This window comes from Schistocerca americana, chromosome X (assembly GCF_021461395.2).
Source record: "Schistocerca americana isolate TAMUIC-IGC-003095 chromosome X, iqSchAmer2.1, whole genome shotgun sequence".
NCBI classification, from domain to species: domain Eukaryota; kingdom Metazoa; phylum Arthropoda; class Insecta; order Orthoptera; family Acrididae; genus Schistocerca; species Schistocerca americana.
This window is the reverse complement of record NC_060130.1, coordinates 937,693,249-937,710,633: the sequence shown is the minus strand read 5'-3', so window position 1 is coordinate 937,710,633 and position 17,385 is coordinate 937,693,249. Positions and strand designations below refer to the sequence as shown.

The window sequence follows — 17,385 nt, the reverse complement described above, 5'->3', positions numbered from 1 at the left end:
TTAGTGCAACAGGTCCAGGAAAACTGCCACTCTGTGATGTTTATGTGAGTTCCTGGTTACGGTCTGGCGGGAAACGAGGCTGCTGCCAAGGCTGCACCACACCTACATTGGCCTGCTAGTTCTTCCAATCCTTCTGATAATCTCCATATTGCCATCTGTCAGCATATGGTGTCACTTCAGCATCACCACTGGTCTTCCCTTCATGGGAACAAGCTCTCCCAGCAACTTGGCTGACCTCCTCTCGGCCCTCTTGTTGCCAGGAGACCATTTTAGCTTGTTGCATATTGGTCACTTTCATTTTAGCCATTGCCATTTGTTAAGTGGTGATCTTCCATCACTTTGTGCTCATTGTCATCAACCTTTGACAGTTCGCCATTTCCTGACCAAATGCTCTTTTTCTTTAACCACTTACATTCTGGTGTCTGTATGTTGTCTGAGTTATCGACCGTTACTCTTTATCCATCGTAGCAATATTGTGAAGGATGTTTAATCTTTCGTCCAGAACCTCCATTGTCTCTGTGACGTATTTTATTGACCTTTCTCCAAGATGAAGTCCTTTTTCTTAGCTCTCTTTCCTCCCATCGATTGGGCTTAATGTGTAGTCATTTTTATCTCCCTTTTTGTATTAGTGTTCTAAGGGTCTGACATGGGCATGTATTACCTCCGCTGTTTTTGGATCCCAAAACAAAAACAGAAAAAAAAGAAAATACACTTAAAGTAGTGCACAGCACAGCAAAATAACTGATGATCGCCAAAGTAGAAAGGAAGTAAAATGTAGACTGGGAATGGCAGGAAAAGCATTCCGGAAGAAGAGAAATGTGTTAACATCAAATATAGATACAAGTATTAGGAAGTCGTTTCTGAAGGTATTTGTGTGGAGTGTAACCATGTATTGAAGTGAAACATGGACAGTAAACAAATTAGATAAAAAGAGAATAGAAGTTTTTGAAATGTGGTGCTACAGAAGACTGCTGAAGATTAGATGGGTCAGTCATGTAACTAATGAGGATGTACTGAATATAATTGGGGAGAAAAGAGATTTGTGGCACAACTTTACCAAAAGATGGGACACATTCTGAGACATCAAGGTATGGCCAATTTAGTATTTAAGGAAGTGTGGGGGTTAAATATCATAGAGGGAGACCAAGATATGAATACAGTAAGCAGATTCAGAAAGATGTAGGTTGCAGCAGTTATTCAGAGATGAAGAGGCTCACTCAGGATAGAGCAGCATGGAAAGCTGCATTGAAACCAGTCTTCGGACTGAAGACCACACCTACTGATCATGGCTAGACCCTCACTGATTTTTCATGTTATCGGCTCTCTAAGGTATTTGGAAGAATTAGTCTCCTGAAATTACACTAATTCTCTAATTGCTGGTTTTACTTTCTCCATCAGCATGTCTGAGTAGTAGGTACTGTATATCGTATGCTGGTCTCCCAAATAATCACAAAAGACAACACCTTTGCGCATCCCAAAATATGGTCAATATCACTTTCCAGCTGATGCCTGCATTCTGAATTTCTTTTGGCAGGATGACCTTGTATGCTTCCATTCCATGCTTTGTCTTTTGGCATCTGGTTCCAAAATGGTAAATCCAAGTTTCATGACACATTCATATTCTGTTTAGAAAATGATCAACTTACGTTTCATGGCATTCTTTCGAGTCTGTACACACTTTGAGACTTGTTTCCTTGTGTTGTTGTGTGAACTCTTTTTGGCACCTACATTGCACTTGTTTTGCTCTTATTGAGCTTGTTACTGATAACATTATAAACTGTGCCAACACTTACTGCAATTGTTTTTGCTATATGTTCAACTGTAACACATCAGTCTTTATGAATAATGTCATCAGTGTGGATTTCAAACGAAGGAGTTGACACTTCAACCAGCCAGCCAGGACACTGTTCATCAGCCACTGAGGTTGAATCGTTTTTCAACTGTTCCACTCACTTATAAAATTTTCCACAGTTCATACAACTTTCGCCATACTCTAAAATCATTTGAGAAAAGATTTTAGCCAGTTTTTTACCTGCGAGAAGCAAAAAATCAGATCACTGAATGGTTCTCAACTAATGTGCAGACTTCAAGTGAACATGCCATTATTAAAATATTGAGGTCATAAATAAAACAATTTTTATCTGTCAGCTGTTCTCAACTGATGCCAGTGATGCTAACCTAAAGTTATGAAAGTAGAAAACTACTACTACAAACTATTTCATTTGTATATCAATTTTTCTCTTTAATTACTGAATGTCCTTCGTATACACTCCTGGAAATTGAAATAAGAACACCGTGAATTCATTGTCCCAGGAAGGGGAAACTTTATTGACACATTCCTGGGGTCAGATACATCACATGATCACACTGACAGAACCACAGGCACATAGAGACAGGCAACAGAGCATGCACAATGTCGGCACTAGTACAGTGTATAGCCACCTTTCGCAGCAATGCAGGCTGCTATTCTCCCATGGAGACGATCGTAGAGATGCTGGATGTAGTCCTGTGGAACGGCTTGCCATGCCATTTCCACCTGGCGCCTCAGTTGGACCAGCGTTCGTGCTGGACGTGCAGACCGCGTGAGACGACGCTTCATCCAGTCCCAAACATGCTCAATGGGGGACAGATCCGGAGATCTTGCTGGCCAGGGTAGTTGACTTACACCTTCTAGAGCACGTTGGGTGGCACGGGATACATGCGGACGTGCATTGTCCTGTTGGAACAGCAAGTTCCCTTGCCGGTCTAGGAATGGTAGAACGATGGGTTCGATGACGGTTTGGATGTACCGTGCACTATTCAGTGTCCCCTCGACGATCACCAGTGGTGTACGGCCAGTGTAGGAGATCGCTCCCCACACCATGATGCCGGGTGTTGGCCCTGTGTGCCTCGGTCGTATGCAGTCCTGATTGTGGCGCTCACCTGCACGGCTCCAAACACGCATACGACCATCATTGGCACCAAGGCAGAAGCGACTCTCATCGCTGAAGACGACACGTCTCCATTCGTCCCTCCATTCACGCCTGTCGCGACACCACTGGAGGCGGGCTGCACGATGTTGGGGCGTGAGCGGAAGACGGCCTAACGGTGTGCGGGACCGTAGCCCAGCTTCATGGAGACGGTTGCGAATGGTCCTCGCCGATACCCCAGGAGCACCAGTGTCCCTAATTTGCTGGGAAGTGGCGGTGCGGTCCCCTACGGCACTGCGTAGGATCCTACGGTCTTGGCGTGCATCCGTGCGTCGCTGCGGTCCGGTCCCAGGTCGACGGGCACGTGCACCTTCCGCCGACCACTGGCGACAACATCGATGTACTGTGGAGACCTCACGCCTCACGTGTTGAGCAATTCGGCGGTACGTCCACTCGGCCTCCCGCATGCCCACTATACGCGCTAACTCAAAGTCCGTCAACTGCACATCCGGTTCACGTCCACACTGTCGCGGCATGCTACCTGTGTTAAAGACTGCGATGGAGCTCCGTATGCCACGGCAAACTGGCTGACACTGACGGCGGTGGTGCACAAATGCTGCGCAGCTAGCGCCATTCGACGGCCAACACCGCGGTTCCTGGTGTGTCCGCTGTGCCGTGCGTGTGATCATTGCTTGTACAGCCCTCTCGCAGTGTCCGGAGCAAGTATGGTGGGTCTGACACACCGGTGTCAATGTGTTCTTTTTTCCATTTCCAGGAGTGTATATTGTGAATAGGATTGTGTTGAACGTGTCTCTGATGTTCATGATGAATTCTGTCTTGTTGATGAGAATTTCATCCTAATTTTAGTTGCTAGTTTCTTGATGGAGGAGAGTTGGTAGGTAGCTTCTTGTACACTGGATGCTCAGATTGTGATACCATACACAAAGGCTGAGGAACTGACTACTAACTTGGCCTTTTGTTATCAGTTCTCTATCTTCATTCACCTGTAATTCACAAATAATTTCCTTCAGCAGGCTTTTGAAGAAAACTGGGAATAGGCTAACTTGTTGTCTAACATATCCTCTGATTTTGAAGTTCTGTGTCAGTTCTCATCCGAATTCTACTTTGGGCATCATTTTGGTAAGTTTTCCTTTCACAAGGTTCAAGGTCTCATTTTCTAGGCTCAGTCCAGTTAGTTTCTGGGAGAGGAAATAACTGTCTACCAAATCATAGCAGTTCTGGAACTCTACAAAGGTTGCTATATGAGGTGCAGTTCTTAAATTTTTATTTGTGAGAGTATTTTTGACATTCAGTATTTGTTTGTCAGAATCCATCTCAATACTCCCCTATGCAGGATTTTAGTTGACCCTCCACTCTTGTTAGTAATACCTCAAAGAATGTTTTTAGGTCACTTAAATGAGGGGATTGATCTATAGTTGTTAAGGTCTAATCTTTCTCCATTTTTGTGTAGCAGGTGGACAACAGTAGTGATAGTCATTTAGAATACTTTAAGAATCACTGTATGTTTATTTACTCCTAAAGTAAGTGATCACCAGTGGTAGCATCTGTATTAATATTATTAAGACGGACAAAGATGTACGTGGTCCACTTTTCAGTAAATATCATGTTAATAATTGTGTATGTTGGTCAATAGATTATCACCATCAAACTGATAAGAATACACAGAAGTAGGAACTACCAAATTCCTGCATTTACCATGAACAGTGAATGAATGTAGTGTTTAGTTGTTTTTGCTGTATAAGCAACTTGACAGAATCCAAGAGTGAACATGAAAGTGAATAATGTTCATAAAACTAAAGTCAGAGTTCAAAACTTAAGTCGTCATCATTGAATAGTTAGAAATGAAATGGTAGAAATATTTGAAGAGGCTGTGGTGTTGCATGCTCAGCAGCTAATGGGATTGCTCATAGCATGGTATATGGATGTTCTGCCTTCTAGAATGTTGTGTGTCTGCATAGGTTCCCACAACAGTCACTGCTTTGGAAACCATGACATTCTTCTCAAAGTAGTAAACACATTTAAAGTAATATAAAATACATTCCAAATACTGATTAAATTTTGTGTCTGTTGCAGGTGGTGGACAGCTTATCGTGATGCTCTCTCATTCAGGTCGAGTCATTACTTTGTTTCTTTCTTGTCAGAAGCATCAGCTATTCTATGTGGATTTGGCCAACGAACTGATCCACTGTTTAGCCTCCCAGTAGCTAGACCGCAGTTTATTGAAGTACCTCGGTCATTAGTTCAAGTCGTCGTGTACTGGAACATTCCTATGCACAATTGGCTGAAAAATTGTGAGTATTTTATTCTTCTGTACATTTATATAGCTGTGTAATACACAAAATATTACAAACTTACCAATCTCCATTCTGTAAGATTGATGTTATTTTGTGGTTTTCCTGTGCAAAATAACTGGGCCCTACATTATAACCGTATGTTTCACGTATTGTAAATAATAAAAGAATTCATACACATTATATCAAACATTGTTTCCTATCTTCCTTTAATTTTAAGGTTATATTTCCTTCACGTGGTTATATTTCCTTCACGTTATACCTTACACTTTGGAGTTGTGAAGAGAAAAAAAAAAAAAAAAATTTCATGTTGCAGCCTCTCCTCTTGTAAGAACAGTACATTTCCTGTATCATTTTTCTGTTTGCTGAAGGCACAAACAGCAGATTTTTTATAGTGGTAGCAACAAAAAACGTTAGTGGCTTTTCACATATACACATTTTTGAGAGAAATCTGTTGATTGTGAAAGACATACCCCACTCGAGTATGTACATCCTGTTGGAAAATAAATCTCCTATTTTGCAATATTTAACATGGTATATATACAGCATCAGTAACCACTTTTAGGATTAATATATATTGGTATGTAATGTCTAAATGACATCAGTTTCATCACTTAGGCTCTTTCCCTCTATAACAGTGGTTGACTCCTGCACTGTAGGTTACAGTGAAATTTCTAGCATAGCTAGTTGTGGGCTGAGATTCTCTGCTGAAGAAATGTGAGGTTTGCAGCCAAAAAAGGTCTGGTCAAAGTTACAAGAACTTCTTTATTGCAGCTCGTTTACAAGCATTGGCTTGGAACTGCAAGTAAAGGTGGTGGGCAAGGTGAATGTCATGGCATTTCCCAGCTGCTAATTGCACACGCTGCTGCTGCTGCTTTGCCAAATTGTTGGATTCACCAGTTAGGAAAGGTGTGGCCAGCAGGGGTTGCTACGCGAACTTCTGGGCACGTCATGCCCAAGTATCAGTGTGTGGAGGTCTTCTGTTGATGTCCCATAAGGCCAGGGAGGAGTGGTGGATCCCCATGTCGTACTCCTCCCACGGTGTCAAAAGTGCAGAGCTGCCGTGGTGTCCAGATGCGTAGATGGTAGGTAGCTGTTCCTATCCCAGAGGCAGTAGATTTGGCTGCATCATCAGCATAGTGTGAGCAGCACAGGTTCAATGTGGCTTAACCGCCCAGATGTTAGAGTGCTGACAGGCTGGTTTGGACAAGCTTAAATGCTGTTGCTCCCCACTGACTTTGTGGTGGTGGCAGGATTTGTGTTTCACAGTGAATTACCTGGAATAGAGGCAATGACTAGCTGTTGTAACTGCCAGTGAGTCGAGCTGTAGTACTTCCTGATGACTTGCTGCCTCATTTCGTCATGCGGAAGGCTGTGATGCATAAGAGCTGTTGGTCCACTTGGCACATGGGTCACTGACGGTTGCTTCTGACTTCACTGTGTTCTGATCACAATTTCCAGGTCATGTTATAACGCTTTCACTTGACACCTCCAACAAGCCATTTCCTAAATTTGAATGTAAGAAGACAGGTACTGTGAAGCTGCTGTTGCGGGCTTAAAAAAACTTACCCCAGAAAATAAATTATAATTTGCTTGTATGTTACAAACAAGGGGAATTCTGTTACATCATCTGAGTAGTACTATAGCTAATCTTTGTAGGAGTGATATGAAACCAGGGGACATAGTGTAACAGAAATTACATGAACATCATAATATTAAAGTTATTTCATCTCAAATTTTCATATGTGATTGGATATATGAATGTTTTGTGAGCTGAATCTTTTAAGCTGTTCCTCCTTTTTAATTAAAATTCATAGATGTCAGACTTGTTGGCTCTTGACAGCATAGGAAGGCAAACTTACACCCAAGGTACACATGCCAGATCATGAAAGTTCTTGACCGTGAACCTACTGACATGTTTCCTATCTCTCTCTCCTATAACTCTGTTCATAATCCCCGCCAATAGACTAGCATTAAAATGATAGAGTTAAATGATGTTAACACAGATTTAATAAATACTCAATTTATTATACTTCAGTCACAAGTAAGATGTCCCTATGTGTCGGTTCTCACTTGTTCTACAACCACAGTCATTCACTAAACACCACTTGGTTTGAGTTGGCCATTGCTGGTAGGTACTTAACATTTGCAATTGAATTAAATGTCATTTCCTGGGTAATGAAATACAATCATTTCTGCAAATTATTTTCCCATGACATTAAAGAGATTTATTGTACATGATCCCTTTTGCATGGCTTCTCAAACCAGAGTGGCTCACTCTTCCGCCTAAAGATCTACAGGTGCCAAAATCACCCCGATCGCATGATGGGTCTTCCCTGTCAGCGACGCTACCTTGCTGGAGCAAAGGTGCATAAGGATAGATGCGGTTAGCCAGGGACAGAATTGATATCTGTATCCTCATGTCCCCCAACTAGATGTTTTCAAAATCCACGAGAAGCAAGAATTTTTGGAAATAAAGAAAAATCACCCTCCATTTCTGAGAAAGACCCCCAAAATTTTGAAAAGAGAGAATGTAGAAAATCTATCCCTAAAGATCTAAATAACAAATTACCATGAACTGAAAGACAGTAAATGGCAATAGCACCCTCATAACTCCAAAGAAAGAAATCTTGTTAACAGTTTTTTAATGCACACACATTACATTCATCCATGCATACTATGTGAAATTTTACAACAATATTATCTATAGCAAGATTTATTAAGTATAATGATGCAATACTAAAAGTAGTAAAATTGTATCTTTCTTGAGTTCATTCAAATAATTATGGAAGTATTAAATTTAAATCTGAAAGGAAAGTACATAGAAACAAACACATTTATCAATATTTTCACAAAATCTGCCATTATTAATTTTCCCTAAAGTTTTCGTACTAGACAAGCACTTAAATAAAAAATGTGTCAAGTATGAAAGCAAAGGCTTCAGTCTTGTGCATTACAGGCAGTCATATGTAGTCTTACAATGCTGGAAATGATTTACATTCTGAGGGCAACAATGACTAGTACAATATACATTTAAAGTTATTCAGTTTGCTAGAAGAGAAAAATTTATTAAACTCTCAGTTACTTTCATGCAAATGAAAGGATGTGTATATATTTGGAAGCACAATCCACAGGCTAAACTATTTCTTCTTCTTCTTCCTCTTCTTCGGCTTTATAGCTCATTGCGCGACCGCTACGGTCGCAGGTTTGAATCCTGCCTCGGGCATCGATGTGTTTGATGTCCTTAGGTTAGCTAGGTTTAAGGTGTTCTAAGTTCTAGGGGACTGATGACCTCAGATGTTAAGTCCCATAGTACTCAGAGCCATTTGAACCATTTATAGCTCATTGTGAGCCTTGGTGTTTTCAACAATTTTCCACTATTTATCTCGGTCCATTGCTAGAGCTCTCAGTTCTATAACCCATTTTACAGAGATCATCAGTGACTCCCAACTCCCATCTGATTTTTATTTTATCGTGCCCTCTTTGTCCTCCTATATTTCCTTGTAATGCCATTTTGGCTACTTCTGCATCATACATACGTGGTAAATGCCCAGGCCACTTGAATCTGGATGATTTCACTGCTCTTCTGATAGGTGGGTCTTTATAAATGTTGTACGACTGATGATTGTAGCTTTTCCTCCATATTCCTCTTTCAAAAATTCAACTAATAATTCTTCAAAGAAATTATTATTTTTCTATTATTTTTTATTTTTTTTAATGCCCTCAGGTTTTCCATGTCTTTTTGCTATTAGGTTCCAGCTTTCGGAGGCATATGTGAGTGCAGGTACTGAAAAGTGTCTAGTAGATGAGTAACTTGGTGGTGCAGATCAGGAGCCTTGATGATGATGATGATGATGATGATGAGTGTTGTTAGAGTAAAATAAGCTCTATTGGCTACGAGCAGTCTTTGATTTCGTGGGAAGTGCAATTTGAGGAGGTGAATGTTGAACCCAGCTCAGCTCTCTCAAAGGTATAGTTTCCCACTGTTATTTAGGCTGGCATGTTCTCCTTTCATGCCTTTCTGGCAGCCATTTATTTTGATTTCTGCTGGTTAATGTTTAATCCATGTTCCTTCTAGCCTGTTCAAGTGTGGTGAATGTCTCTTCCATTGCCTTTTGGGTTCTTGCCACTATATCTATGTCATCCATATTAGCAAGTATATGCTCTGATTTGTGGAATTTTGGTGCCTTTCTGAAAACTGGTTTGCTTCCCTCACTACCTTCTCCAGGGCAGCATTGAAAAGGAGGCAGGCCAGTGCATCTCCTTGCCATACCCCATTTTTGATGTTTAATGTATCAGACAACATACTTCCCATTCTTATGCTACTTCATGTCTCACTCATTGTCATTATCACAAACCTTACTAATTTTCTAGGGATTCTTAATTTCAGCCAGGGCATGGTGTAGTTGCTCTCAATCTATGCTGTCATAGGAAGCTTTTAAAGTCTATAAAGCAGAGAGGCATGCCAATTCCAAATTTGATAATTTTCTCTAGCATTCACCTTAGAGTATAGATCTGATCTGCAGTTGACTTTCCTGGAAGAAATTAATGTTGATTTAACCCCATGTCTCCCTGAATGAGTGGGAGGAGATGGTTGAATATTATGTTGGAGAATATTTTAACCCAAGTTAAATACTGTGATTCACCTGTAGTTATCACATTCAAACTGATCTCCCTTCTTTTATATGGGGCATATTATCCCTTCTCTCCATTGCTGGGGTATTTTCTCCTCTGACCATACTAAAGTAGTCATCTGTAGGAAGATCCGTTCCAGTTCATTGCCTCCTTGCGTAAGCAGTTCTTCTGGGATACGGTGTGTTTCTGCTACCTTGTTCTTTTTCACCTTGTTCCTTTTCAGTTTCTTCATGGCAGCTGTTATTTCTTGTAGGTTTGTTGGATTTATGCTGCCAGTCCTTTTCTGTGTGTACTTCTGTTTGGTCTCTCGATGTTGTTATTCTGGGGTGAGGAGTTTTTCAAAGTGTTGACACTACCTTTCACACATGCCTTTCTCCTCACTTAAAATTTTTCCTGCTTCACCTTTTATCAGACTACTTGTACCATTGAAGGGTTTCTGTGCTTGATTTACTTCTCCATAGAATTTCCTTAGCTCTTCCTTATTCCTCAGAAGCTCCATTTATTCAGTATTTGCTTTCATCCACTCTATCTTCTTTGGTGGGTTCTCTTTTCAATCCTCCATTTTTCTTTATAGTGTCCTACCATCCTGCCTGTACACTGTTATTGTAGTGTCCTCTTATTTGCCTTGGTCTTTTCTTCTGTAACCATTTTGCATTCAGCATCAAACCATGGAAATCTCACATGCCGTACTTCAATTCCTAGCATTTAATTTACAGATGTCTCCACTGTGTCTTTAATTATTTCCTACTGGTATTCAATGTTATCGGATTCTCTAGCATTTTTGAGTGTCCACATTATCCTTTCCTGGTACTGTTCTCTAATTTCAGCTGATCCTAAAGCTATGGCTGTTGACTTTTGAGGTCTAATGGCAAACATGACAGTACATCTGGCACCATCTGTTGTTCTTCTGACATGTATTGTACATCAAAATGAAACTCTTGAAGAGCAAGCATCCACCTTGTCAATCTACCTCATTAGCATAAATGACAGGCACTTATGATCTGTCACCTCAATCAACTTTCACCCAGAAAGGTAATACCTAAACTTAGTGAAACCAAACACCACTACCAGTGTGTCCTTTTCAATTAAGGAGTATTTTTGCTTGTGGGCATGTAACACACGACTGCCAAAAGCCACTGTTTCTGTCTCCTCATTTCCAGCTTCTTCTTCCATTTGGTGCAGTTGGACTCTGACACACAACCTAGGTAGAATGTTATCATATCTGGATGAGACAATGTTTGTTTGTCATCCAAATTCTTTTTTTGCTTTTCCAAAATCTGTTGTACATTCTGCCGCCAACACCACTCATTGTTTTTCTTTAACTGTCTATGTAGTGCCTCACTATTTAAAGGTTTTTCATCAGTGAAGTGATGACAGAAATCCCAGGGACCACTCCTTAATTTTTTCATGTTTTTTGGTATCGGGAAATCTCTTATTGCCATCACCTTGTCTGGGTCAGGTCTAATCCCCTATGGCCCCACAATATATCATAGGAATGGTATCTCCTGCCTCCAAAAACTCAGATTTTTGAAAATTAACTCTTGCACTTGCAAGTGCCAATCTTTTGAATCTCTCCTCCAATGTCTTCATGTGTTCCTCCCAAGTTTTGTTGGCTATCGAAACATTGTCCACTTACATCATAATTTTCTTTAACAATTCTTCCTCTAGTACTGAGTCTGGCTTCATTCGGCACTGATAACATTGTCCTTCATTTAAAAATGCTGTATATTGTCAGAATTCCAGATCTGATTGGACTTGATGGCATCCTGACATTAAATCACAACTTTTAAAGATTTTTACTCCCTTGATTTTTTTTAAGCTCTTCTATATTCTCTGGGTAACCCCTTTTTGGTCCAAACACTTTGTTGGCTTAACAGGTGCCGAAAACAAGCCTCACATTGTCATTCTTTGCCACTATGACTAACAGGCTATTGTAGTGACTCAGAGCTATTTTTATCTCTCCTATTGCCAGCATTTTCTGAGAGTCCTTTTCTACAACTTCTTTTATGACCTGTGGTATTAGATAAGGCTGCCTAAATTTTGGTTTATGAGGGTGTATTTTTATTCAATATGTTGGGCCCTGTGTTACTCAGAGTCTTTTTGCAAAAACCATCCTGTACCTTCCTATCAACTCAGTGGTCCATCTTCTATGCATTCTAGACTTGTGATGTCATATATTTTGCTTCTGATTTTTTTCACAGGAAAGTTCACTTTCTTCATCCTCACTGGTCACATTTACACCACTTCAGTGGTCGACCAAAATTTCCTTTTCTATGTCATCTTCACAGGCTGCTACTTGATATAAGCGGGGAAAAACCGCACATTCTGTCTGTCATTTTCTCAAAAAATTACACTCTTGTATTGTATTGTGGTACAAATCAGTAATCACATCCTGTGATTGTGTGTAAAATAAAAAGAAGTGCATTAATCACTATTCCTTATTGGAGAAAATAGTTTTCTCTGAATTTGTGTCACATTCCAACATCACCTTCTCCTTTGCCATGCACCTTTATCTTCCACTCGATCTGGGCTTGTAAATAACCATTTGGCCATTTTTATTAAGAGGACAGATCACAAAGATGAAGCAGCTGTTCAGTAATCCCTCAGACTCCAACTCATCTTTTGAGCAGAAAGATTGTTGCAGTGTAACTGCAGTTAGCAGGCTAAATTGTGCATGAAATGTCATGTGGTGAGGGCCCCCCGTGTGGTAGACAGTTCACCTGGTGCAGGTCTTTTCAGTTGACGCCACTTTGCATGTCGATGAAGACAACAAAACATCCAGTCCCCGAGCAGAGAAAATCTCCAACCCAGCCAGGAATCAAACCCGGTCTGCTCGCATGGTATTCTGCCACACTGACAACTCAGCTATGGAGGCGGAGAAAAGACGACATGGTGTAGGTGGAGAAGATGCTGGAATGTTGCATAGACCAACTAAGTGGAGGGAAAATCAGTTAAGTTGATGGAAATACAGCTCCCAGAAGCACGTGAGGCACAGGTAGTCTGCACACGATAAATAGAACGAAGTTGGAGAAGGGGGAGGGGAGAGTAGAGAAGGTGACAGGAAGATGGCTGAAAAACTATTGGGCATTTAAGGAAAAGGGGTGAAACATGATAAAAGCAAGAACTTGGATAAATCTGAAACTAGCAAAAGATAGGGATATAACAGGGACAGAAAACAGTAGCAAAAGTTAGGGATAGAATAGGTACAGAAAACAAATAGGCAGGGACAAAGACAGTAGGGAGAGAAAATAAGCAAGCTTGAGGGCTAAGTTAGATGGGTTGTAGGAAGTGCTAGCTGGCGATTCATAGAAACTGGTGATTATCAGAGGCCCATGGACCAGAGATTAATTGTGCTGTGCTGAGCAACTACCAGTCACATTTACTTATTATTGTAAAGGTGAATGGTGATCTGTGTTAATCTTTGTTTCATTTTCATGCTGAGTGATTAAGAGACTGAACTTGTATTGGGAATGAGACAGGCTCAAATCCCCGTTATACCAACCTGCTTTAAGTTTTCCACTTTTATAAATTACTTAAATAAATGCTAGGATGGTTCCTAAAACAATGCCAGAACCAATTTTTCCCCCAACCTCATTCTACCTTGTCTCACACTGTTTCTTCTGACATTAATATTTATAAGCCATTAAACCATAACAATCTTGCTTTTTTTGTTTGTTTCATTTCTACGTGTGAAATTCCATTATTGGAATAATGTCCTCCCCTGCACATATAGTTTTTCTCAGCTACACACTCTTCATTGTTTCAAACTACAGAGGCCTTTCAAAGATGATCTAAATGGCCAGTATTTCATCTACTCATTCTATAATGGTTTCACTAAAAGAAGCAACAGAAGTACAAAGAATCTTAAGTTACTCAAGGTAGCATATGAGAAATGGACATTCTTAAGCAGGCTAGCACACCGCAGTAGGTGGTGGAAAGGAGGGGGAGCGTAGATCATTCATTTCAGGCCTGGTCACCATTTTAGTAGCAATTGAACAGTAGATGATAGGGAATCACGTGTTCACATATGTTACCTTTGTCCTAAATGCAGGGGCTGTTGATTCAACACAATGGCTATTTCATCACCATTTTATTCACACAGCTGAAAGATGGAATACAATCCTACAGTCGCTTACAGCTTTCAGAACAATGGGAAACATTCTTAAGAATAAGCTACTTGGTTCTGATAAAAAAAGTAAGGACACCTAAAAACACCACAGGTGTGAGGGAGGCAATCATCAGGTACCTGAGTCAATCTGCATGGCAACATCCACACTGTCTACAGATGAGCCAAGAGTCTGCAAGAAAGATGTTGTGTTTCGGTTTAAAATTCCATTTATATAGAATGCTGGTCATTCAGCAGATCAAAGATGCAGACTTACAATAGGGAGTCTTCTTTGCTGTGTGTATGTAAGTGATCTTTGAAGGTGACTCAAATGCAGTATTTTTTTATGAGCAGTGAGCCACATTTTCACTTACAAGTTGTTTTTGGGCCCCTCAACAGCCTTACATAGTTCATGAAAGACCCCTCTACTCCCAACAACATGTGGTTGTGTGTTGTGCCAGTGGCGTAAAAGTCACAGTGAGCTCTAAATGTTACTACATGTATTAGTTCTTTCTATCAGAATTGTGGATATGGCAGATAAACACAAGGAATGTTTATTTTGAATAGAATGCTGCAACACTGCATACTGCAAATGCGTCCATGTCAGTTGTGAGGAATACTTTCCTGGGACACCTCGTTTCTCACTTTGGTAACATGCGATGGCCAGCAAGATGCTCAGACTTTCTTCTTTCGGGAGGGGGGGGGGCGGAGGGGGAGGGGATTTAAAAGAGTGTGTCTGTGTTTTCAAAAAATTTAATTGGGTCAACTGCTGTCATTAAAGAGGAGATGGGTTTGATTGACCAACACCTGTTGGCCCTAGTTAAGAGTAACTTCTGGCGAAGTGTTAAAAATAGTATTAAAAAGAATGGCTGACACTTGGATGATGTAATTGTTCGTAAGTGACCATGTGTAATTAAACAGATGTTAACCTTTGATTTTTGTGTAAATAAAAGATTTTTCTGTATAAGTAAACATACTAATGCTCATTTGTAAAACATTTGTTCCCGTAGGTAACTCTGTATAACTATATTTTAGATTGTCATAAATTAACTCATTAATTGCACCAGAAAGTAATTGGAAATTGCAGACCCCGGTATTCAGTTTTACTTGCCAGTTTAATAGATGTATGTGAAAACATACAATATGGAAAATATGCTTGGAAATAATGTTGGATTCACAATATAAATTAGGAGTCATATATTTCTTGCTGTACGTAAGGTTAAAATTTCATCTGACATTTTCTTTTTGCAGATGTGTTCCGTACCACGAAACCTATGGGAAGCTTTGCTGCTATTCTGTCAACATATGCTGTAAGTTCCTTGCTACATGGCTTGAATTTTCAGTTGGCAGCTGTTCTACTGTCATTGGGAGCATATACATATGCTGAATACGTGTTGCGACAGAAATTGGCTACGGTGTTTGGTGCCTGTATTTTAGTGCGTCCATGTAGGAAAGATTGTGCACATCGCTACAAAGAAAAGAGACTTTCAGTTATATTGATTAACATAGGCTTTGGTGCAATTGCTGCATTTCATTTATCATATTTGGGAGTAATGTTTGACATGTCAGATAAACTTCAAGATGAAGGTTATAATTACTCACACACATTGGCAAAATGGTCAGTGTTGAATTATGCCAGTCACTGGTTTGCACTGGGAACATATATTTTTTATCTTCTTATTTAAATATGAATACTTTCTTTTCCAAGCACCAACACTCGACACACATCCTTCCCTTAGTTTTTCGTGACATGCCAGATATTCTGCCTTTGCAGCAAACAGCAGAGTGAAATGCAAATCAAATATCAGTACAGGTAAGATTCCAGCCATCATGCTGTCCTTTACAATGTATAAATTAGTGCTCTGTAAGAAATTGTAGACATGATTTGACAGTGTGTCCACAGCTACAAACTTATTTCTGGTGGAAACTTTTGCAATGTCTTGAGTTCACAAAAAAGTATTATTAAAAGAAAATAAGTTTTAGTTTAAAAATTGACATTGTGCATAAATCTTTAGTAATTGTTTAGAGTGAACAAAGCTGTTTGACAACAACCAGCTCCTTGAAAAACTTCTGGATTTATTTTGTTATCCTTTATTTATGTGCAAAATACAATAAAGTGATGTGGTAAACCATAGCAGTTGGGCTGCTCAACATGATTCCATCCATTTTATGTATATTTTAAATTGAATGGGCCAGTGCTACTTGCATCAGGAGTACACAAATATAACATAAAAATAGGAGTAAACAATCACCCACCATGCATAAGCTGTAACTGTACAGAAGTAATCTATATCTGTATAATTAATTGTGTATTCCATTAGACACAACACTTCAACAGGAAATAGTGTAAAATGCTGTAAACGAATATACAGTATGGTCCAAAATAATATCCCCAGTAAGCGCTTTGACTGTACTTTAGCTTGCATTAAATGAATCTATTATTACTAAAGTGTAGACTTTCACGGCCGGAAATATCATGTCCATTATAATTATCCGGGCTGTTATGCCATGGTCGGTTGATGAATTCTGTGTCGATTCCCAACGTTTCATCTCCGACTGCGGGAGACATCTTCAAGGGGGTCCATAGCTCAATGGAAGGTCCAACACACCCACTGGCTCGCTACTAGTAAGTGCTAGTAAGTGGAAAATTTTTTTGAGTCAGTAGCGAGCCAGTGGGTGTGTTGGACCTTCCATTGAGCTACAGACTCCCTTGAAGATGTCTCCCGCAGTCGGAGACGAAACGTTGGGAATCGACACAGAATTCATCAACTGACCACAGCATAACAGCCTGGATAATTATAATGGACATGAATCTATTATTGACCTTTCTTGCTTGAGCATTTGAACTTTTGATGCTAACTGTTTTACATTAGCATATTTATGAACTTTAGAAGTAGTCTCCATTCATGCCAGCTTTGTTTGAGTGATTACTTAAAATATGTTGTACAGTACATATCCATAAGAAAGGTGATTTTTTTTTTTTTATTTGGTATGAGAAAGCTTGAAATAAAATACATATCAGTTAGGTACAATAATTGGCACTTGATGGCACTTATATACTTCGAAGTTTCATTACACTCCACCAGATATCTCTAGTTTGTCTTCCCTCCACTTTTGTATTATTTGCTACACAGAATCCTTTGCATTTATTGTTTCAAAAAATCATTCAGTAAGTACCAAGAAAGTTTTATATTTATCTTTTGCACTATAATAACATAAATAACCATAACTTTAGCATTTTCTAGTTAACTATACAAATATTTGATTTTAAAGGTTATGGGAAAGAGAAAACACATTTCTCCAAGGAAGCAAGGGATTATTTTGGGACTTAAAGCTGAAGAACTCTCGAATAGGGAAGTTGCTAGGAAATTATTAGTCGACGACAGAACTGTGACAGATGTATTGAAGAAACAAGCTGAAACTG

The 17,385-nt window shown here is 39.8% G+C and overlaps 1 protein-coding gene across 2 annotated transcripts in view; it reads left to right on the top strand.

Annotated features, from left to right (window-relative positions):
- LOC124555121 (protein-serine O-palmitoleoyltransferase porcupine) overlaps window positions 1-16,095 on the top strand; it is a 132,555-nt gene extending 116,460 nt beyond the window's left edge. For both annotated transcript variants that reach the window (XM_047128926.1, XM_047128925.1), the window contains 2 exons: window positions 5,004-5,221; window positions 15,213-16,095. In XM_047128926.1, coding sequence (XP_046984882.1) covers window positions 5,004-5,221; window positions 15,213-15,646 — 652 coding nt within the window. In that variant the 3' untranslated portion in view covers window positions 15,647-16,095. The remainder of the gene's footprint in view (window positions 1-5,003; window positions 5,222-15,212) is intronic.
- The last annotated feature ends 1,290 nt before the right edge of the window (window positions 16,096-17,385 follow it).